Raw genomic sequence first — 24308 nt, forward strand, 5'->3', positions numbered from 1 at the left:
GAGCAGAGACTCAGAGGCCCGGTACCGGGTACCCCTCGGCCCTGCGGCAGCGGGGGCGCTGCAGATGCTCTCCTAATCTCACTTCGATCTAGCTTATGCTTTTCCCCCATTGAACCTAATCCCAATAATTCTGAGGAAGATACAAGAGGACAGAGCTCAGGTAATCTTAATAGCTCCATTCTGGCCCAGGAGACCATGGTTTCCCTGGCTGAGTAAGGTGTCCGTTTCCCAGCCTTGGATTCTTCCGGAGCTTCCAGATCTCCTCTCCCAATTCCCGATTCTCCATCCACGAGTGTCCAATTTACATCTGGCGGCGTGGAATTGGAAAGGGCACTACTAAGGGGGAAGGGGTTTTTCCAGGAACTTGTTAATATCTTGCAGAAAAGCAGGAAGGTTTCCACAACAAATATTTATGTCAGAGTTTGGAAGAAATTCTTAGCAGTTTCGGGAGCAGAGGTTGGTCAAAGAGTCTGTATTAGCGAGATTTTGGAATTCCTACAGAGAGGATTAGAAATGGGTCTAGCCACAAGCACTCTTAGAGTTCAGGTGTCAGCTCTAGGAGCACTGTACAATCATAACTTAGCTAGCAATTACTGGGTTGCTAGGTTCATCAAGGCAGCGGCTAGGTCCAGACCCATTGTTAAACAGAAGTTAGTTCCGTGGGATCTAAACCTGGTGCTTACAGCGTTAACAGTAGCTCTGTTTGAGCCTACTGACTCTGCCCCGATAAGAATCCGGTCCTTAAAGACTGCCCTTTTAGTTGCACTCATGTCTGCAAGAAGGGTTAGTGACCTGCAGGCTCTCTCTAGACAACCCCTGCACATTCAGTTTAGAGCCTGATCCTCTTTACTTTCTGAAAGTAGCTTCAAAGTTTCACAGACTACAACAAATCGTCCTCCCTTCTTTCTGCCCTAATCCCACTAATCAAAAGGAACATAAACTCCATTCGTTAGATGTAAGAAGGTGTCTGCTTAGGTATATTTTAGTAACAGATCCTTGGAAAAAAGATAATTCCTTATTTATATCCTTTCAGGGGGTTAGGAAAGGACTTAAGGTACCTTCACACGAAACGACATCGCTAGCGATCCGTGACGTTGCAGCGTCCTGGCTAGCGATATCGTTTCGTTTGACACGCAGCAGCGATCAGGATCCTGCTGTGATGTCGCTGGTCGCTGAATTTGGTCGCTGAATAAAGTCCAGAACTTTATTTGGTCGTCCGATCGCCGTGTATCGTTGTGTTTGACAGCAAAAGCAACGATACCAGCGATATTTTACACTGGTAACCAGGGTAAACATCGGGTTACCAAGCGCAGGGCCGCGCTTAGTAACCCGATGTTTACCCTGGTTACCAGTGTAAAAGTAAAAAAAACAAACAGCACATACTTACATGCGTCCCCCAGCCTCTGCTTCCTGACACTGACTGAGCGCCGGCCCTAAAGTGAAAGTGAAAGCACAGCGGTGACGTCACCGCTGTGCTGTTAGGGCCGGAGCTCAGTCAGTGCAGGAAGCAGAGGCTGGGGGACGCGCAGGTGAGTATGTACTGTTTGTTTTTTTTACTTTTACGCTGGTAACCAGGGTAAACATCGGGTTACTAAGCGCGGCCCTGCGCTTAGCAACCCGATGTTTACCCTGGTTACCCGGGGACCTCGGCATCGTTGGTCGCTGGAGAGCGGTCTGTGTGACAGCTCTCCAGCGATCAAACAGCGACGCTGCAGTGATCGGCATCGTTGTCGCTATCGCTGCAGCGTCGCTTCGTGTGAAGGTACCTTTAGAGTGTCCAAAAACATCTTAGGCAGATTGATTAGGGAGGCAATTTCTTTGGCTTATGCAACAGGTGGCATGGAAGTCCAGGAAGGTATAAGAGCTCACTCCACTCGAGCCATGGCAACATCCTGGGCAGAGAGGTCGGGGTGTCCATTGAGGGCATATGTAAGGCGGCCACATGGTCCTCTCCGGCTACTTTCTTTAAACATTATAGACTGGATCTGGGTGGCTCCTCCGATCTCATGTTTGGGAGAAGGGTGCTGGAGGCAGTGGTCCCTCCCTAGACTATTTTACATCTCTGTAAATCTCTTGTGGTGCTGTCATGGCGACCGAATAAATACTTAAGATACTTACTAGTGATGAGCAAATATACTCGTTACTCGAGATTTCTCGAGCATGCTCGGGGATCCTCCGAGTATTTTTTTGTGTCTGGCCTATTTCGAAAAGGGGTTAAACCAAGCCTGTCCTTCATTTTTGTTATCCTTGATTAAGGACTCGCTTACAGTGAGAAACGAGTAGGAAATTTATACCATATAGCTGAACTTAAGTGTTACTGTCATTCATTATTTAATCACACTAGAATAAAGTTATACGTTTTATTTGAATTTTCGACTGGAAGAATTTTTTTCTATTGGACCTAAAGTTTATGAACGTGAAATAGAGGAACCTGGAGTAGAGGGACGTAAAATATATCAATCTGCAATAAGATAATGTGGAATTGATGAACCTAAAATATATGTACGTGAAATAGAGGAATTTGGAGTTGAGGCAACTGAAGTATATGAATGTAGAATATCTGAACCTGGAGTAGAGGCACCTAAAATATATGAATCTGTAACAGAAGAACCTAGAATAATGGAATCTGGAGCAGAGGAACCTAAAATATCCGAACCTGGAATAGAGGCACCTAAAATATATGGACTTGTAATAGAGGAACCTGGAATAGTGGAATCTGGAGCAGAGGAACCTAAAATATCCGAACCTGGAATAGAGTCATCTAAAATATATGGACTTGTAATAGAGGAACCTGACGTGGAAGCACCTGAAATACAGGAATCTGCAATAAAGAGACCTAAAATACATGAACCTGGAATAGAGGAACCTAGCATATATGAACCTGAAGTAAAGGAACCTAAAATGAACCAAGTGACCAAGATTATAGGAGTCTACAATAGATACACCTGGAATAAAGGAACCTGAAATTAAGAATGTTTAGAACTGAAGAATGTAGAATTAATTTTTTACCTATTTTTCTGTGCCACTGGAATACTGTAAACCATTTTTTACAATAGACGCAAATGGAATCTAGAAACCTGGAATAGAGGCCCTTGAACGGAAGAAATCTGGAGTTTAAAAAGCTAGAAGCAAGAACCTGCAAGAGAGGCATATAAAACAAAGCAACCTGAAGGCTAAAATAGAAGACCCTGGAATATAAACCCCTAAAACAGAATCCCTGAACTATAGCTGGAGAAGTGAACCTACAACAGAAGAACTGCGGTACCTGAAATAAGGTAACTTGAATAGAAGCACTCAGAAGAAGCAAGACTATCAGCTTCCTGAGCATTGAAGCACCGGAAATAAGGGAAGCTGGAGTAGAAGAACCTAGAATAGATAAGCCTAAAATAGAGACCCTGAAGCGGAGTCACCTAAATTAAAATAACCTAGACTGAAGAAACCTAAAATACAAGCTCCTAGTATGGAAACCTAGAATAGAGAAATCTTACATATTGAAAGAAGGAACCTAGAATATTGAAGTAGAGGATTGGATTAGAAGCCACTTATCACTTCATAGAGCACATTCTCAGTTACAGACTATTAGCCACATGCCACAGGTACAGGAGAAGTCTATATAAATGTAACCCCTGTTCCTCTCCTCTTCCAGTAATTTACTAGACAAGTGATATGTGTAAGAGGGTTAAGAGCTGGCTCAGGGATAGGAAACAAAGGGTGGTTATTAATGGAGCACACTCGGACTGGGTCGCGGTTAGCAGTCGGGTACCACAGGGGTCAGTATTGGGCCCTCTTCTTTTTAACATATTTATTAATGACCTTGTAGGGGGCATTCAGAGTAGAATTTCAATATTTGCAGATGACACTAAACTCTGCAGGGTAATCAATACAGGGGAGGACAATTTTATATTACAGGATGATTTATGTAAACTAGAAGCTTGGGCTGATAAATGGCAAATGAGCTTTAATGGGGATAAATGTAAGGTCATGCACTTGGGTAGAAGTAATAAGATGTATAACTATGTGCTTAATTCTAAAACTCTGGGCAAAACCGTCAATGAAAAAGACCTGGGTGTATGGGTGGATGACAAACTCATATTCAGTGGCCAGTGTCAGGCAGCTGCTACAAAGGCAAATAAAATAATGGGATGCAGTAAAAGAGGCATAGATGCTCATGAGGAGAACATAATTTTACCTCTATAGAAGTCACTAGTTCGACCACACTTAGAATACTGTGCACAGTTCTGGTCTCCGGTGTATAAGAAAGACATAGCTGAACTGGAGCGGGTGCAGAGAAGAGCGACCAAGGTTATTAGAGGACTGAGGGGTCTGCAATACCAAGATAGGTTATTACACTTGGGGCTATTTAGTTTGGAAAAACGAAGACTAAGGGGTGATCTTATGTTAATGTATAAATATATGAGGGGACAGTACAAAGACCTTTCTGATGATCTTTTTAATCATAGACCTGAGACAGGGACAAGGGGGCATCCTCTACGTCTGGAGGAAAGAAGGTTTAAGCATAATAACAGGCACGGATTCTTTACTGTAAGAGCAGTGAGACTATGGAACTCTCTGCCGTATGATGTTGTAATGAGTGAGTCATTACTTAAATTTAAGAGGGGACTGGATACCTTTCTGGAAAAGTATAATGTTACAGGGTATATACACTAGATTCCTTGATAAGGCGTTGATCCAAGGAACTAGTCTGATTGCCGTATGTGGAGTCGGGAAGGAATTTTTTCCCCCAATGTGGAGCTTAGTGTTTGCTGCATGGTTTTTTTTTTCCTTCCTCTGAATCAACATGTTAGACTATGGGTTGAACTAGATGGACTTAAAGTCTTGCTTCAATCTTAAATACTAGGTTACTATGTAAGAAGTCTCTACTTATTTCGGATTCCTCTTCCACTCAGGTTTCTCCTGAATAATCACGTCCCCCACCAAAACGGCAATGATGTTCTCTCACCGGCTCCAGGTCTTAAAAGTATTACTGGCTCGTTTAAAGAGGTATCCTTCAATCACGATCTCAGATGTCTCTCCATCTCCTTGATGAATAGCATCTTCATCAGAAATGTCCTAAGGAGTAAGAAGATGGGGAGAGGACATAAGGAAGAGTAAGGCTACTTTCACACTAGCGTTTACTGCAATACATCGCAATGCGCCGTTTTGCCGAAAAAACGCATCCTGCAAAAGTGCTTGCAGGATGCGGTTTTTTTTGCATTGACTTACATTAGCGACGCATTTGCGACGCATTGCCACACGTCGCAACCGTCGTGCGACGGTTGTGCCGTGTTGTGGCGGACCGTCGGGACCAAAAAACGTTACATGTAACGTTTTTTGCTCCCGACGGTCCGCTTTTTCCGATCGCGCATGCGCGGCCGGAACTCCGCCCCCACCTCCACGCACTTCCCCGCACCTCACAATGGGGCAGCGGATGCGCTGGAAAAATGCATCCGCTGCACCCGTTGTGTGGCGGAGACAGCGCTAGCGTCGGGGACCTCGGCCCGACGCACTGCGACGGACCGAGCCCGACGCTAGTGTGAAAGTAGCCTAAAACGGCATATAACCGATAGTAATAATATGAAGAGACAAGCATGTGAACTAGAGGAATGGACAGAGGGCACATTGTGGGCCCCGGGCAAAAGAGTTTCAGTGGGCCCCTTTAACACATACCACGATTTATGATACACAGATAAGAACTGTCGGTATAATACAATTCCAAAGATTTCACTTCTTGCATTACATGAGTGATATCAATTGTAAACTCTACAATAGCTCAGAAACGGGCAAATCCTCACAACGCAGAGCATGTCCTGAGGACAATGTTTAAAATACAGTTTGCAAGGTTCCTTGAACACAAAAAACTTGTCCTTACCTCCTGAAAACCTGTCTGGGACGGCAACCTTGAGTTCCAGCTCGACCGCCTTACCTGCAGAGACCCCAACCTTAGATATCTGCAGCCGGAATGAGTTCCTCCGGAAACAAGGAGCAATGAGTCGGTAATGTGATCTCTCTACTACAGGGAGATCCTCAACCCTGAGCTTTCTATTTGCTGCAGGATTCGGTTTGTCTCAGTCTGTGGAGGGATTTTTTGGTCTCTAGCCCTTATCTATGATGACCCTGACCAAATCTCCTCGGCTGAGTCCAGGTTACATCATCTACAGCAGGGAATCGGTCAGTGGAGATGTATAGCTCCGAATTCCACAGATGGGCAACTGATACTAAGTGGAGTGACCCGGCTCTCTGAAGCGAATTTCTTCAGGGTCTCACTGAAAGGTTGAAGGATGCTTTGGCGGCATGTGAAACTGCTGAGTCCTTGGAGGCTGTTATTTCATTGGCTATACGTGTTGATAGACGCCTTATGGATCAGCGGGTAAGACCACCTTCTCCGGAGCTTCCTTTTCGGGGTATTGCCCCTTTGCCAGGGGGAGCGCTCTGGCAGTGAACCAGTTCTGGGGAAGGTAGAGGAACCCATGCAGTTAGGGGGTGCCTCTGCATCATACATTTCCTTGGAGATTTTCAAAAAGAAGGGAGTGTGTAAAATTTGTGGAAAAAAGGGACATTTTATTGTGGCCTATCCTTTGATACCTAAGCAAAAGGAGACTCATTTAAACATTGGTAGTCTGGAGTTGAATAAGCATGGGGTGCATTTATCATCATCCTGCAGTTCCCGATTTGTCCTGACAGCAGATGTGGTGCTGGAGAGCAAAACCAAGGAGATTTCTGTGTTTGTAGACAGTGGAGCTGGAGTCAGCATGGTTGATGCTCAGTTTGCCAGAACTCATGGGCTGTTTGCTGTACTTTAGTGAGCCCCATCGGGGAAAGTGATGATAATGTGTGCAATATGTTAGCGCTATATAAAAATAAATTATTATTTATCATTATAATTAGAGCCCTATTAAGTCTAAGCATGGAGTGGAAGTATAACCCGGTTAAGCAGAAATCTATTTCTCTTATTCTGCTGGTGTTGGAGCTTAGAAAAGTCACTGTGTGATGGCTCTGCTGGGGCACATTATAAAAATGTAAGATTCATCAATAATTGGTGCCATGATACTTAACTTTTCAAGAACAAAGAAGTCCCATGTGCGTGGGACAAAGGTTGATTCCTGACCACCAACACATTCTTGAGGGAAGGGGGATGAGTGGTTTAGAATTACACAGGCAGACTGAGGGGGCCATACAGCTGTGTATCTGCAGAAGTGCTTTGTGTTTAGACCAGCAAATGCAGTGGAACATTCAGGAAGTGTTATTGGGAAAACAAGACATTCTTCCTATTTCCTGACACCTCCCCCTTTTGGACTGTGCTACAGAGGCAGGACCTCTTGGTACTCCTTCATGTGCACTTTAGCAGGTTTGCCTCGGCAGGACAACCCTTCTGCATTGCCATGCTCGCTGTGTGTTTTTGTGTTTCACAATAAAGCTGTACTGCTGGAGGGCAAGGCTCCAGTGTAGCAACCTTCTGTTGGTACCAGATACGATGTGCAGCCAACTCAGGGGGTTGTGGTCGGTCACCACAGTGAAGGTGCATCCGTACAGGTAGGGCTGCAAACATTGCAGAGCCCAAACCATGGCCAGGCACTCCTTCTCTATGGTGGAATAGGTCACTTTCCTCGGCAGAAGCTTCAGGCTCAAGAACACGAGGTGCTCTTGGGTTCCTGAGTCCACCTGACTGAGCACAGCACTGAGGTCAAACACGCTGGTGTCGGTCTGTACCAGAAACGGCCAACTGCTGTCGACACCTTTTAGCATCGGAGAACTGCTCAGAGCTGTTTTCAAAGCCCGGAAAGCCACCTCACAGCCGTCTGTCCAGTCAACTGTTTGGGGCAGCTTCTTCCTGGTGAGGTCCGTCAAGGGTTTTGCCAGGCTACTATAGATATGTACAAAGCGCTTATAATACCCTGCAGTGTCCAGGAAGGACATCACCTGCTTCTCGGTCCTGGGGGTGTGCCAGGATGCGATAGCATCCACTTTCCCAGTCTCTGGCCTCATGGAGCCCCCACCTACCCGGTGCCCCAGGAAGTGGACCTCGCTCATGCCCATCTGGTACTTTCTCAGCTTGATGGTCAGGCCTGCTTGGTGAATTCGCCTGAGCACTTCCTGGAGATGCTGCAGGTGTTCCTCCCAGGAGAGACTGAAGACAGCAATGTCATCCAGGTACGCCACCGCGTACTTCTCCAGTTCCTGAAGCAGGTGGTTGACCATCCGCTGGAAAGTGGCAGGGGCATTCTTCATGCCAAATGGCATGACCGTGGACTCGTACAGTCCGAAGGGGGTGATAAAAGTGGACTTCTCCTGCACCTCAGGGCTCAGGGGAATCTGTCAGTATGCCCGACTCAGATCCATTACGGACAAATATTTTTCGCAAGCTAACCGCTCAAGCAGCTCCTCAATGCGCAGTATTGGGTGCGCATCAGAGGCTGTGATGGTGTTGAGCCCCCTGTAGTCCAGGCAGAACTGGGTGGTCTGATCCTTCTTTGGCATGAGGACTACAGGTGAGGCCCATGTGCTTTTAGACCACTGAATCACCCCCAGCTGTAGCATCTCATCGATCTCCTGGCGCATAACCTGCTGCACCTGGTCGAAGATCCGATAGGGTGTCTGCTGTAGTGGGGCATGATTCCCAGTGTCCACCTCGTGGACCGCTAACTCAGTCCTTCTGGGTCTGTTGGTAAACACGGCCCAGAAGGGTTCCAGCGTGGTCCGCAACTGTGACTGCTGGGGTTCGGATAGCAAGGCGCTTACTCCATGTCCTCGATGGACCCACCGGCCTTGGCTTGGGCCAGCATGTCCAGGAGGAGGTTTTCGTCCTACATCCTCAGGCAGGTTGCAGACCGGTAGGACGCAGGTTTCATGTTCTTGATGAGCCTTCATTATATTGACATGAAAGGCCTTTTGCCTACCCCGAGCATGGTCAAGAGTGACAACGTAGGTGACTGGATTGAGCTGTTGGTGTATGACGCATGGGCCTTCCCAGGCTCCCTGAACTTATCCTTTGGTACAGGGACCAACACCCACACCTTTTGACCCACCTGGTAGGTCCGCTCCTGGGCGTTCTGGTCGTACCGGTGCTTCTGGTCAGCCTGAGCCTGCGTCATGTTGTCATGCACCAACTGCGTCAAGGTCTGCATTTTGTCACGGAAGCACATGACATACTCCACGATGGACACTTCTGAAGGATTCGGCTCCTCTTCCCAGGATTCCCTTACCAACCCAAAGGGTCCCCGGACTTGCCTGCCATACAGGAGCTCGAATGGGGAGAACCCCATCGAGGCCTGTGGAACCTCTCGGTAAGCGAATAGCAGTTGCGGGAGGTACTGCTCCCAGTCGCACCCTTTGGTCTCAATCAGCATTCTTAGCATCTGTTTGAGGGTACCGTTGAAGCGCTCACACAAACCATTGGTCTGGGGGTGATACGCACTCGATGCCAGACGCTTCACCTGCATTTTCGTACAGAGAGCCTCCATTAGGCGAGCCATGAATTGGGTCCCTTGGTCAGTAAGCATCTCCTTGGGAAATCCTACACGTGAAAAAATGGCCAACAGTGCATCCGCCACCTTATCCGCCCTAGTTGAGGACAGAGCCACTGCCTCTGGGTACCGGGTAGCATAGTGTACCTCAGTGAGGATGTATTGCTTTCCAGAGCTGCTGGGGACGGCCAGGGGCCCCACAAATTCCACCGTGATCCTCTGAAAACGCTCCTCTATCACTGGCAAAGGGATCAGGGGAGCCTTATGAGCAGGCCCCGCCTTCCACACTCTTTGGCAGGTGATACAGGTGTAGCAGTAATTTGCTACATCTGTCCCCATCTTGGGCCAATAGAAGTGTTGAGACAGCCGGGCCTTATTTTTGCTAATCCCAAAGTGTCCAGCGAGCGGGATCTCAGGGGCAATCTGCAACAACTCACCCTTGAACTGGTATGGGACAGCCAGCTGTCTTTTTCTCAACCACTCCTTTTGGGATTTACCGGGAACTGTCTCCTAGTATAATTTCCCTCATTCCCAGAACACCCTCTCCTTATTATTCACGGAGGTGGGCATGTCGGCGAGGTGTCTCAAGTTCTCCAGGCGCGCACCTGAGTGCAGAGCAGCCTGGAACTCCTGGCTAGGGGGAGCCAGAAGTGACATCAGGATCCCTTCCCCAGGGAACCCTCTGGGACCTGCTCTGGGTACATTTCCAGTTCAGTCACCCCTGTGACTGAGGAGGGTCTGGAAGGCAGAACGTTATCTGCGTTTCGGGCACTCTGACTGCAGGTGACAGCAGCTATGTAGGCTGTCTCTCTGGGGATTTTCACAGACCCATCAGCCGGCGCTGCTATGGGCTCTACCGAGGTATGGAAGGGGGCTGAAATTCAGTCCTGGCATTTGAAATCACACAGGCCCATATTGTACCCATCCCCATAAAACCAGATGCGATATATTACTAATATTACCCTGGATGGAGGAAAGGAAGATTTTCTATAAGACCAATATTTCTAATGATACCCGTGGCCTGCTGGGGTAAGTGATGGAGTCAGCAACTTTGTGCTCCATCACAACTCTTAACAGTAGCGGTGTCTTGAGAACACTGATTCTGTTAACAACGTAGCAGGCAAGGCAGCTCACGACCAGACAGGCCCTTCTGGCATTTTCCCGAATTGCCAGATGGCCAGTCCAGCCCTGGCTCTACCTCCCCATCCCACCCCATATCCTCAGGAGCAGTGCTATACATGGGGCAGCTACCTATCTCTGTGGCACTGGTCAGTTGCACGGCATCACCTTCCTCACAGTTCCCGTGCATCTCCCCATTTCCCTTAATACCATCGCTTGCTCCTGTTAGGGGTTTCTCAGCCATTTCACCCCTCAGAGTGACATGGCTGAGCACTCCTGCACCTGTAGACACATTATCGTTAGGAGATAAATGGTTAGCAGGTGAAACACACACATTTTCATTATCATTATCATCATCATCATGAGTTAAATCACTCTCAGGTAACGCATGCACTTTCACAGCAATAACATCACCCTTAGTATCAGATTGGGGAGGGGATCAGGGACGTAATATGCAAACACTCTCCCCAAATCAGTTCCCAATAAAACATCGGTGGGCAAGTTATCGGACAGCCCCACTTCCTTCATCCCGCTCCCAACACCCCAATCTAAAAACACCCGGGCCATGGGCAGGAGACGGCGGATGCCCCAAATCCCGGTGACAGGGTTTTCCCTGGAATAATCTCTTCAGGGGCCGCCAGTTCGGGTTGGATGAGGGTTCGTTCAGCCCCGGTGTCCTTGAGGCCTGCAGCGACATGGCCCCACATGGTGACTTGCTGCATGTTGTCAAACACCCTCCAAGCCACCCCACCCACCAAAAGAACTGCCGCATTAGGCCCTGGCTGGGGGGTTCTTCTGCTTCTCCGGACAGTTGGCACTGATATGACCAGTCTTATTGCAGGCAAAACACTTGCGAAGGTCGGTGGTGAGTCTGGTACTGGCAACGGGGACAGCGCCTCCTGTGAGTCAGCTGGCAGGAGCACTGGGGTCGTTTGATGGCTTACCCCCTCTCCATCTGGCAGTGACTGGCTTCTGTACTTCCAGTTTATGGTTGGCCTCATAGGCATCGGCAATCTGCATTGCTTTATCCTCGTCTTTGGGCTCTCAGTCCATCGCGAACTGTCGCATCTCAGCTGGACAAAGATGTAGAAACTGGTTTCTGATCATCAGGTCTCGCAGCTGCTCAAAGGTGATCGCTGACAGTCCTTGGTCCACTAGTCTTTCTAGTAGATTCTGAGTCAATGCACCAAATTGCTGTAACTGTCTTGTGGGCCACGTTGGAGGTTCCGGAAATTTTTACGGTAAACCTCATGAGTGAGCTGGTACTTCTTTATCAGGGCCTTGTTCTGATGGGAGAGAAGCTAATGCCTCTAGAGCTTTGCCTTTGAGCCCTGACGTCAAATATTGGACCCATTGGTCATCAGGCTGCCGGTACTGTCAGCAGGCTTTCTCAAATGCCCGCAAAAAGGTGTCTAAGTCCCTGTCCTTTTCCATCACAGGAAAGTGCTCCAGCAGGGATCAAGGGATCTGAGCGCTGTTGGGCTCGCTGCTGGATGGGGATGACTTCGGCCCCTGGAGTCGGGCTAACTCCATCAGGTACTGCCGCTCTGCTTGGGCCTGCCGTTCAGCTCTCTCTAATTTCCGCTGGGCTCTCTCTGCCTCCCGCTGGGCTCTCTCTCTTGGAACTGTAGGCTTCAGACATGCTTCAGGATCGTCTGTGGGGAGTTGGTCCAATGCCATCTGCAGGTGGGGGTCCACTCCGCCCTGGTTGCGGGTAGGGCTGGCCTGCCCTGGTTGGACCTCTGGTTCAGTAATGTCCATGTTTTGGCTCGCCCCAGCCTCTGTTGGGCTCTGGGAATGGGCTTGATCAGCTACACATTGCACTAGTTCCGCGACCATTTGGACCTTGATTTTGCCATGGGGTCCAGGCCGTGGTACGTGCATATTCCAACAAGAGTGTCCTTATTCTGCTGGGTGTACCGGCGCTTTCCTTTTGCGGCCATCATTGCCAAATATAAGATAGGATTGAAAAACAAAGAGAAAGGGAGGGGGTAATCGAAAGTACACACGGTATCATCTCAGGACTAGTAAACACTGAGCTCGTTCTCCAAAACTTTTTGCACAGGGTCCTCGCAAGAACCGTGCAAGTTTTTAGTGAGAGGAATGATTGCTCAAATCAGATCACTAAAGGTACCGTCACATTAAGCGACGCTGCAGCGATAGCGACAGCGATGCCGATCGCTGCAGCGTCGCTGTTTGGTCGCTGGAGAGCTGTCACACAGACCGCTCTCCAGCGACCAACGATGCCGAGGTCCCCGGGTAACCAGGGTAAACATCGGGTTGCTAAGCGCAGGGCCGCGCTTAGTAACCCGATGTTTACCCTGGTTACCAGCGTAAAAGTTAAAAAAACAAACAGCACATACTCACCAGCGCGTCCCCCATCCTCTGCTTCCTGACACTGACTGAGCTCCGGCCCTAACAGCACAGCAGTGACGTCACCGCTGTGCTTTCACTTTCAGTTTAGGGCCGGCGCTCAGTCAGTGTCAGGAAGCAGAGGCTGGGGGACGCGCTGGTGAGTATGTGCTGTTTGTTTTTTTAACTTTTACGCTGGTAACCAGGGTAAACATCGGGTTACTAAGCGCGGCCCTGCGCTTAGTAACCCGATGTTTACCCTGGTTACCAGTGTAAAATATCGCTGGTATCCTTGCTTTTGCTGTCAAACACGGCGATACACGGCGACCTAGCGACCAAATAAAGTGCAGACCTTCTAGCAGCGACCAGCAATTTCACAGCGGGATCCAGATCGCTGCTGCGTGTCAAATACAGCGATATCGCTATCCAGGTCGCTGCAACGTCACGGATCGCTGGCGATATCGCCTAGTGTGACGGTACCTTAATGCTCTAATATCCCACCGCTGCCACCAATATGTCATGAACCGGGGGTGTTTGGTTGCCCCCAGTTCTTCTTCAGGGAATTTTTATATCCCAATTCCCAGTTCCGGTTTGAAACTTGCAGCTCTCTGGTGCCCCCCTTATCCTCAGGACAGTCAGGGAACTGCAGCTAGGATAATTAGTCGCCAGAAATGCTGCCTTGTCATGTACTGGCTATTGGGCACACTGCAGTGAGGGCGATATAATTATTTCTGGCTGCAGCAGAGCAATACACTTATAAACCCCTTTCCGTCACTGCCAGCATTGCCCAACAAGCTCAGACCGCTCCGCTTCTGCCAGCTCCTATTACTATGATTAATAATGGGTCAGGAACCAACCCAATCAGTAGCAATTACTTAGGTCAGAAGACTTAGGGTACGTTTAGAGCAAGGAAAACAAGACTAGTAAATATTATAGCTTTTACTCCAAAAATAAATAGGCAGTGTTTACAAAAGTATAAAAAGATTGTTACAAAATGAGACAAATACTATATGTACACCACGATTACAAAATAAAAGGGATTAAAGATGAAAAAACACTTATAGTTATCATATATCATGGTTGCCATGTGGTGTGGGGAAGGGAGTGACATCTCAATGCATCAGGCTGGTTGCAGAGCCCCCGGTAGCAGGCTTCCTGGGCAAAAGACCACCTCCCAACTGAGCTCTTCAATGTCATATCCTCTGCTCCATGACCTCACTGAGTGGGCTGCGCCCTGGAATTGCACACCCCTTTTCAAAGCCACCAAAACTTCATTGATTTCATACCTCAGTGGGGGGCCTCGTGGCGCAACAACAAGACTATCATTGATCTTATTTTAAAATTAGCATTCTATTAAGTCTAAACATGGAGTGGAAGTATGACCCAGTTAAGCATAAATCTATTTATCTTATTCTGCTGGTGTTGGAGCTTAGAAAAGCCACTGTGTGATGGCTCTGCTGGGGCACATTATAAAAATGTAAGATTCACACCTCTATCAATAATCGGTGCCATTATACTTAACTTTTCAAGAACAAAGAAGTCCCATGTGCGTGGGAAAAGGCTGATTCCTGATCACCAACACATTCTTGAGGGAGGGGGGATGAGTGGTTTAGAACAGACTGAGGGGGCCATGCAGCTGTGTGTCTGCAGAAGTGCTTTGTGTTTAGACCAGTAAATGCAGTGGAAAGTTCCGGAAGTGTAATTGGGACAAGACATTCTTCCTATTTCCTGAAATTTATTACAGTGGTCACATGGTGAAGTCCAGTAGTTATTAGTGTGCGCACGATCAGTCCTAGTGGATATGACAGTGTCTACATGCCTACATCCAGTGGGTATTACAGTATCTACGGCTCACATCCAGTGGGTATTACAGTGTTCACATGCTCACGTCCAGTGGTCATTAGTGTCGACAGCTCACATCCAGTGGGTATTAGTGCCCACATACTCACGCCAAGTGCTTATTAAAGGGTCCACATGCTCATGTCCAGTGGAACTCACTTTGTGTTTCATGCTGATCAGCTTCTGCTCCAAGTCTCGGTTCTCACGAGCTCCTTCCAACACTTTTTGATGAACCTGTAAATATAAAGGGCAAAATGATAAAGAGCTTTTTATTAGTACATCAAGGAGCCCATCTCTAAAGACTTCCAGGTCCTAGTGTATTCTACAGGTTTCTGAGGTTGACAGTCTACAGGGTGGACCTACACACTTCCACTAGACTTACCTGTGCCGCCAGCCCCTTACGATAGTCATCCAGGTTGTGCAGTACCATATGACTCTGCGCTAGGAAGCAGGCCTGAGCGTCGATCAGTTGCAGCATCTAGCAGTGAAGCAATGGATGTTACACCTCAGTGAGTGGAAATGTCCTCCATGATAATGTCCCCTGGCGACCTCACCACCCAGTAGAGCCCGTGCCCATCGCTTGCCCCAAAGCGCTCTCTGGTGGACCCCTCAATATTACACTACAGACCATCATATCTCTCTTCTCCCATTATACAGACTAAGATTATTCATGGGGTTAAACAGATCAGATCTCCGCACTTGTGTCCTCCATTGTATCATGCACCTTCCTCCACATCCTCTGATCCCCAAAACTTCCAGAAAAACTCACAAATTCCAGAATATCGAATTTCTTCTTCCCTTGGATGATATTAATCTGAAACAAAGAAAACTGATGATGAACGAAAAAACAAGAATTTGAGGATGCGAGACAGATCTGGTATTACAGATGTGACGTCTCATTATGGTGTCGGCCCGGTATTACAGATGTGATGTCTCGTTATGGTGTCGGCCCGGTATTACAGATGTGACGTCTCGTTATGGTGTCGGCCCGGTATTACAGATGTGACGTCTCGTTATGGTGTTGGCCCGGTATTACAGATGTGACGTCTCGTTATGGTGTCGGCCTGGTATTACAGATGTGACGTCTCGTTATGGTGTCGGCCCGGTATTACAGATGTGATGTCTCGTTATGGTGTCGGCCCGGTATTACAGATGTGACATCTCGTTATGGTGTCGGCCCGGTATTACAGATGTGACGTCTCGTTATGGTGTCGGCCCGGTATTACAGATGTGACGTCTCGTTATGGTGTCGGCCCGGTATTACAGATGTGACGTCTCGTTATGGTGTCGGCCCGGTATTACAGATGTGACGTCTCGTTATGGTGTCGGCCCGGTATTACAGATGTGACGTCTCGTTATGGTGTCGGCCCGGTATTACAGATGTGACGTCTCGTTATGGTGTCGGCCCGGTATTACAGATGTGACGTCTCGTTATGGTGTCGGCCTGGTATTACAGATGTGACGTCTCGTTATGGTGTCGGCCCGGTATTACAGATGTGACGTCTCGTTATGGTGTCGGCCCGGTATTACAGATGTGACGTCTCGTTATGGTGTCGGCCCGGTATTACAGATGTGACGTCTCGTTATGGTGTCGGCCCGGTATTACAGATGTGACGTCTCGTTATGGTGTCGGCCCGGTATTACAGATGTGACATCTCGTTATGGTGTCGGCCCAGTATTACAGATGTGACGTCTCGTTATGGTGTCGGCCCGGTATTACAGATGTGACGTCTCGTTATGGTGTTGGCCCGGTATTACAGATGTGACGTCTCGTTATGGTGTCGGCCCGGTATTACAGATGTGACGTCTCGTTATGGTGTCGGCCCAGTATTACAGATGTGACGTCTCGTTATGGTGTCGGCCCGGTATTACAGATGTGACGTCTTGTTATGGTGTTGGCCCGGTATTACAGATGTGACGTCTCGTTATGGTGTCGGCCCGGTATTACAGATGTGACGTCTCGTTATGGTGTCGGCCCGGTATTACAGATGTGACGTCTCGTTATGGTGTCGGCCCAGTATTACAGATGTGACGTCTCGTTATGGTGTCGGCCCGGTATTACAGATGTGACGTCTCGTTATGGTGTCGGCCCGGTATTACAGATGTGACGTCTCGTTATGGTGTCGGCCCGGTATTACAGATGTGACGTCTCGTTATGGTGTCGGCCCGGTATTACAGATGTGACGTCTCGTTATGGTGTCGGCCCGGTATTACAGATGTGACGTCTCGTTATGGTGTCGGCCCGGTATTACAGATGTGACGTCTCGTTATGGTGTCGGCCCGGTATTACAGATGTGACGTCTCGTTATGGTGTCGGCCCGGTATTACAGATGTGACGTCTCGTTATGGTGTCGGCCCGGTATTACAGATGTGACGTCTCGTTATGGTGTCGGCCTGGTATTACAGATGTGACGTCTCGTTATGGTGTCGGCCCGGTATTACAGATGTGACGTCTCGTTATGGTGTTGGCCCGGTATTACAGATGTGACGTCTCGTTTTGTAGTCTCACCTGCAGTGTGTAGTCCAGAACTCGTTCTCTGAACGCTCTACGAGACGTCTGCACCGCCATGGAAGCTTCTTGCATTTCTTGTGTCTTCTTGCGAGACATTTCTGCATTGTGATTAAGTGCACTCTCTAGTCCCTCTCTGCAGCGCTCTAACTCCTTGCGACTTTCTTTGAAGGATCGAAGGTCTCTAAAAAAACAAACAATGAACATTGCAGCTTTAAAAGGAAGAATAGCAAGTGCAGCTCTGGAGGTGACTGGAGGATAACACATGATGTAACAGCAGAATAGTGAGTGCAGCTCTGGAGGTGACTGGAGGATAACACATGATGTAACAGCAGAATAGTGAGTGCAGCTCTAGAGGTGACTGGAGGATAAGATATGATGAAACAGCAGAATAGTGAGTGCAGCTCTGGAGGTGACTGGAGGATAAGACAGGGGGGCCCCGAATGGCTGGAGAAGGACAGGGTCTCACTCTTTCAACAGATGCTGCAGTTTCTGTTTGAAGCTTTGCTGGATGGAGTCTAGAAGTTCCTGCAGGAATGGAGAATTACATGAAGAGCAGTTATGGCTGAGATCAACAAGAAGGGATAACAGGAAAGAGAGAAGGGTCAGTGAGGAGGAGAGGAGCAGAGGTGAGGAGGGGCAAGGAGGAGAGGCGAGCAGGAGAGGCGAGTTAGCAGAGGCGAGGAGGAGATGTGAGGAGGAGAAGCGAGTTGAGGAGAAGCGAGGAGCAGTGGCGAGGAGGGGAGGAGAGGTGAGGAGGAGAAGTGTGATGGTGTGATATGCTATGTGGGTATCATTTTTGTGTGTGTTTCTATCTTGCTGATTGTCGTGGTGGTCTCTTGTAGGATGAGTTATTTCTAATTGATGAATGGCTGGGCCTGAACTACCAGGGAGTGATTTAAAGAAGCCTTAATTGACCTACTGGTGGGTGCTAGCCAGACCACCTACTCCCATATGTCTGAAGGACAAGCCCAGGAGACGAGGACCCCCACCCCAAAAAGCCAGTGGGTGGTGTGGTACGAAGAAGAGATGGCGGTTCTGGGCCCAGGCATCTCGGGAGTACAAGGAGGAGGCTGCCCGCTGGGCACAACGGAGACAAGAAGCAATGGAGCAGGAAAGAGGGAGTAACGCAATGTGGAATGTAAACCCAAGATCCGGGAGCCTGTACAGATCACCCGGACAGAGTTTAAGCCATTTGATGAGGCTTCCGGAGATGTGGAGGGGTTCTTCAAGGACTTTGAGCAGCAGTGTGCTGTGATGGAGGTGACCCACTCTGGCTGGATGCGTTTGTTAGTGGGACTCCTGAACGGTAGCCTGGCGGAGGCTTACCGAACCATTGACTCACAGCAGAATCGGGATTATAACATTGTAAAGCGGACTATCCTGGATTACCATGCTACCACCCCAGACTCATACAGGGCCAAGTTCAGGGACCTCCCATGCACTACGGGGGGATCGTTTAGGATGTATGCACTGTGATGTAGCGATGTCCTTGCTGTGCAGTGAATAGGCAGTGACCCATATAAAGTTCAAACAAAGTCTTGTTTATTTCACAGCATACTCACAAACGGGAAAAAATAAGCAAACAAGTCCTTCAGTATGCAGCCAGGAAAAATAACAACAGTCCACAATCCGTTGCCGTGAACGTAATACACCACCGTGTACGCTGGGGTGTCAGGCTTTTTAGGCTTTGCCCGGCCCGTGTTGCTCCACACGGACAGAGCTCCTCATAAAGCTCCTGCTAGGTCTGACTCCCAGACCAACACTGACACACCCAAACTCTTTTGCAGGGTTTTTTTTTTTCTTTCCTCCAGATTCTATGGCCATGGGCCACTATAAGATCTGGGCTGGAGGAAACGCACCGGCCCCACTGCCTTCCTGCAGTCCGTTTCAAAAATAAAAGCCCATACCGGGTTTTCCTGAATAATTTCTGGGTCAAATAACTTGATCCAGTTTACACTCACTCTTATTCTTCCCTGTGTCTCACAGGCAAACCTGCTGTGAGCACAGGGCACTCCAGCGGACCTAATATGCTTCTAAGCACATCCTGGGGGATACATAGCGACCCTCGCATATGACACCGGTCACTGCCTTACATACCCCCCCCTCTGTTCAGACTTGTGGGGTTGAACATTTGTCAGCATACATGGTGCCCGTGACAGGGCATCCGCATTTCCCTGTGATTTCCCAGCCCGATGTTCCACAGAGAAGCTGAAGTTTTGCAGGGACAAGAACCATCTGGTGACTCGGGCATTCCTCTCTTTTGCATTTCTCATCCAGACAAGGGGTGAATGGTCCGTTACCAACCGAAACTGACGCCCGAGCAAATAGTAGCGTAGGGACTCCAAGGCCCATTTAATCGCCAAGCACTCCTTCTCCACAACGCTATAATTTCTCTCTGCCGGGGTCAGTTTCCTGCTTAAATAGGTGACTGGATGCTCATCCCTGTTCACCTCTTGCGACAGCACCGCTCCTAAGCCTACCTCTGAGGCATCGGTTTGCACAATAAAGGTTTTCTTGAAGTCAGGGCTGATGAGGACCGGCTGTCCACACAACGCTGACTTCATAGACTGGAAAGCTTCCTCTGCTTGAGGATTCCACTTGACCATCACCGTTTTCTTCCCTTTTAACAGGTCCGTTAGGGAAGCCGATTTACCAGCAAAATTGGGTATAAATAGACGGTAATACCCAGTGATGCCAAGGAATGCCCTTACTTGTTTGGTACTTAAGGGCTTGGGCCAGTTTTGAATGGCCTCAATTTTGTTCACTTGAGGTTTGACCACTTCTCGGCCGATCACGTATCCTAAGTACCGTGCTTCCGTGAGACCTATTGCACATTTCTTTGGGTTTGCGGTTAACCCTGCGGCTCTAAGAGAGTCCAGCACTGCTTGTACCTGGGACAGATGGGTATCCCAGTCGGTACTAAAGATGACTATGTCATCCAAATAGGCCGACGCGTAATCTCTATGCGGCGCTAACACAATGTCCATCAGCCTCTGGCATGTGGCCGGAGCCCCATGTAACCCAAATGGTAAGACAACGTATTGAAAGAGACCCTCTGGGGTTATAAACGCAGTCTTTTCTTTCGCTGACTCCGTTAAGGGAACCTGCCAGTAACCTTTCGTGAGATCCAGCGTGGTGAAGTACTGTGCCTTCCCCAGTCTCTCAATTAGCTCGTCCACCCGTGGCATGGGATACAGGTCAAATTTTGACACTTCATTTAACTTCCTAAAGTCATTACAGAAGCGTAATGACCCATCAGGTTTTGGTATTAGTACAATGGGGCTAGCCCACTCACTTTGGGACTCCTCAATGACTCCCAACTGAAGCATTTGCTTTACCTCAGCCGCGATGGCTTGCCTTCGGGCTTCTGGCACTCGGTAGGGTTTCATTCGCACCTTTACCCGGGGCTCAGTGACAATGTCATGCTGAATTACTGAGGTTCGCCCCGGCAGCTCTGAGAATACATCCATATTCTGCTGTACCAAAGCTCGAGCCTCCCGCCGCTGCTGTTTTGTGAGGTCATCATTGATTTTTACCTCACACCCGGCTGTGTCCTTGGCGAGTGCCAGAGGGACTTCCGACTGTATGACCGTAGTTGCTTCTGTGACCAAACATTCTCGGTCCTTCCAGGCCTTTAGCAGGTTTACATGGTACAGCTGCTCGGGTTTTCTTTTCCCGGGTTGGTACACTTTGTAATTCACTTCCCTCACCTTCCCCCGTATCTCATAAGGCCCTTGCCACTTGGCCATGAGTTTACTCTCTGGGGTGGGCACTAGTACCAACACCCAGTCTCCTTCTTTAAAGGTCCTGACCGTGGCCCTTTTATTATATGTACGGCTCTGAGCGGCCTGGGCATCCAACAGATGCTCCTTTACTATGGGTTGCATGACCGCAATCCGATCCTGCATACTTGCCACATACTCGATTACACTTTTATGTGGAGTGGGCTCCTGTACCCACGTCTCTTTGGCTACATCCAGCAGTCCCCTCGGGTGTCTGCCATACAATAGCTCAAATGGGGAGAACCCCTGTGGACGCCTGCGGTACCTCGCGTATGGCGAACATTAAATATGGCAATAACATATCCCAATCCTTCCCATCCTTGTTGACCACCTTTTTGAGCATGGCCTTGAGGGTCTTATTAAACCTCTCGACCAACCCATCGGTTTGTGGATGGTACACTGACGTACGTAACTGTTTAATTTGGAGCAATTTACATAGCTCCTTAGTCACTTTAGACATAAAAGGAGTTCCCTGATCTGTAAGGATCTCCTTGGGAAGCCCCAGGCGACAAAACATGGCAAACAGTTCATGGGCTATTAGTTTAGCCAAAGTGTGCCGGAGCGGTATCACCTCTGGATACCGGGTGGCGTAGTCTACGACTACTAATATGTGCTGGTGGCCCCGGGCGGATTTTACTATTGGTCCTACCAGATCCATTGCTATCCGCTCAAAAGGTACCTCTATGATGGGCAGAGGCACTAATGGGCTCCGGTAGTTCGTGGTGGGTGAGGTTAGTTGACACTCAGGACATGTGTCACAGTACTTTGTGACCTCAGCGTAGACACCAGGCCAAAAAAACCTCTGTAATATGCGCTCTAACGTCTTTTTGGCCCCCAAGTGCCCCCCCCCAACATGTGAGTGTGAGCCATGTCGAGCACCGCCCGACGATATGGTTGGAGCACTACCAGTTGTTCCACCACCTCATCCCGGATTTTATCAACCCTGTACAGTAACTCCTGGTTGATCATCATCCGGGGAAACTCTTTTTCTGCACCCGGTTGTTGTGCCACCCCATTCACCTCGATTACTCTTTCCCTTGCCCGGGTCAGAGTGGGATCCTGGAGCTGGGCAGTCCCGAACTTACCAGGTGACACCTCCAGCTCAGGAATTGGTGGATTCTCCTCCACCTCTCCTGCCAATACCTCTAGGGGAAACCTATCAGGATTACACACTGTCCCTATGGTGGCGACCGCTACGGCATGTATCCCTGACTCGGGATCTTCAGGTTCTGCACCTGGAATGCTTTTTACCCTGAGAGGGTTAACTCTGTTCTCCCAGAGGGACCAGAACAGGGGCAAGTCTCTACCGATCACAGTCCCATACGGAAGAGTCTTTACCACGCCCACCACATGTTTTATCTCTCCACATGGGGTGGAGAAAGTGACCTCCGCAGTTGGGTACTCTCGGAGGTCCCCATGTATGCACACTACCCCCACGTTTCGTCCAGTAGGATTGTCCCCAGCAACCAGGGACCCGTGTACCAGGGTCACCAAGCTCCCTGAGTCCAAGAAAGCATCCGTCTGGTACCCGTTCACGAGTACTCTACACAGCTGAGGTTCGGTACCGGCAGGGTCTGTAGTGGCAATGCAGACTGGCTGGGCATACATAGACACCCGACGGGTATACCCGCAGTCCATGGGTTCTGTTGTTAGAGGGCAATTAGCAACCACATGTCCAGGTTCTTGGCATCGCCAACACGTAATGATTGTGGCCCGAGGTAACCTTGGGGCCAGTTTAGGGGACACAGGTCTGTGGTCACTCTCTTTTCGAGACAACCCCTCAGCACGGACTCGGTCCGGTTTTGACCCAGTGGAGAGTCGTGGACTTTTCTCAGACTCCTGAGCTGGCGGAGCCTTACGTGACAGTCGAAGCGGAGCAGTGTCCCGTATAAAGTCCTGGGTGGCCTTATATTGCTCTATCAGACCTACAACTTGGTCTAGGGTACCCGGGTCCCCTTGACCCACCCAACGCTGTATGGCTGCTGGCAGAGCCCTCACCAGTCGGTCGACCACCACCCTCTCCACTATCTGACTTGTGGTTAAAGTCTCAGGTTGGAGCCACCGTTTCACAAGCTGCAGTAAGTCAAAAATCTGAGACCGGGCAGGCTGGGCTTCCACAAAAGTCCAAGAAAACACCCGTTGAGCTCTCACATAAGTATTAACCCCCAGTCGGGCAAGGATCTCACCTTTTAACTTGGCATAGTCCTGGGCATCCTCCCGACTAAGGTCAAAGTAGGCCTTTAGCGCATCACCCCTCAGGAACGGAGCCACAACTTCAGCCCACTGTGCTGCTGGCAGATTCTCCCGCTCTGCCGTGCGCTCATAGACGGTGAGGAAGGCTTCCATGTCATCTTCCGGACTCAATTTCCTCAAAGCGGAGCGGACCTTGTCTCGGGCATCGCGACGTTCCGGGGTCGGTGCTGGAGGTGCCTCACGCAGGGCTGTAATTTGCTGCAGCAACAGGTTATTAGTTTGTTGCTGTTGTTGCTGTGTGAGGACCAGCTGCCTCAGAATCTCCTCCATTTTGTCTGTAGGTCTGAGTTGCAATGTAGCAGGCTTGATGACAGACATGCAAATGGTGTTGGGGTATGCCTTAATTCACACTGCTCCGCATTCTCCAACCAAATGTGATGTAGCGATGTCCTTGCTGTGCAGTGAATAGGCAGTGACCCAAATAAAGTTCAAATAAAGTCTTGTTTATTTCACAGCATACTCACAAACCGGAAAAAATAAGCAAACAAGTCCTTCAGTATGCAGCCGGGAAAAATAACAACAGTCCACAATCCGTTGCCGTGAACGTAATACACCACCGTGTACGCTGGGGTGTCAGGCTTTTTAGGCTTTGCCTGGCCCGTGTTGCTCCACACGGACAGAGCTCCTCATAAAGCTCCTGCTAGGTCTGACTCCCAGACCAACACTGACACACCCAAACTCTTTTGCAGGGTTTTTTTTTCTTTCCTCCCGATTCTATAGCCATGGGCCACTATAAGATCTGGGCTGGAGGAAACGCACCGGCCCCACTGCCTTCCTGCAGTCCGTTTCAAAAATAAAAGCCCATACCGGGTTTTCCTGAATAATTTCTGGGTCAAATAACTTGATCCAGTTTACACTCACTTTTATTCTTCCCTGTGTCTCACAGGCAAACCTGCTGTGAGCACAGGGCACTCCAGCGGATCTAATATGCTTCTAAGCACATCCTGGGGGATACAGAGCGACCCTCGCATATGACACCGGTCACTGCCT

At 49.1% G+C, this 24308-nt stretch overlaps 1 protein-coding gene across 1 annotated transcript in view; it reads right to left on the minus strand.

Moving 5' to 3' along the window:
* ACAP1 (ArfGAP with coiled-coil, ankyrin repeat and PH domains 1) overlaps positions 1–24308 on the minus strand; it is a 406972-nt gene that overhangs the window by 112421 nt on the left and 270243 nt on the right. The window contains exons 6-11 of the mRNA XM_077261424.1: positions 17750–17808; positions 17281–17464; positions 15541–15585; positions 15154–15249; positions 14931–15005; positions 4961–5070 (exon numbers count right to left, since the gene is read on the minus strand). Coding sequence (XP_077117539.1) covers positions 4961–5070; positions 14931–15005; positions 15154–15249; positions 15541–15585; positions 17281–17464; positions 17750–17808 — 569 coding nt within the window. The remainder of the gene's footprint in view (positions 1–4960; positions 5071–14930; positions 15006–15153; positions 15250–15540; positions 15586–17280; positions 17465–17749; positions 17809–24308) is intronic.

Source organism: Ranitomeya variabilis, chromosome 5, assembly GCF_051348905.1.
Source record: "Ranitomeya variabilis isolate aRanVar5 chromosome 5, aRanVar5.hap1, whole genome shotgun sequence".
Classification (NCBI taxonomy): domain Eukaryota; kingdom Metazoa; phylum Chordata; class Amphibia; order Anura; family Dendrobatidae; genus Ranitomeya; species Ranitomeya variabilis.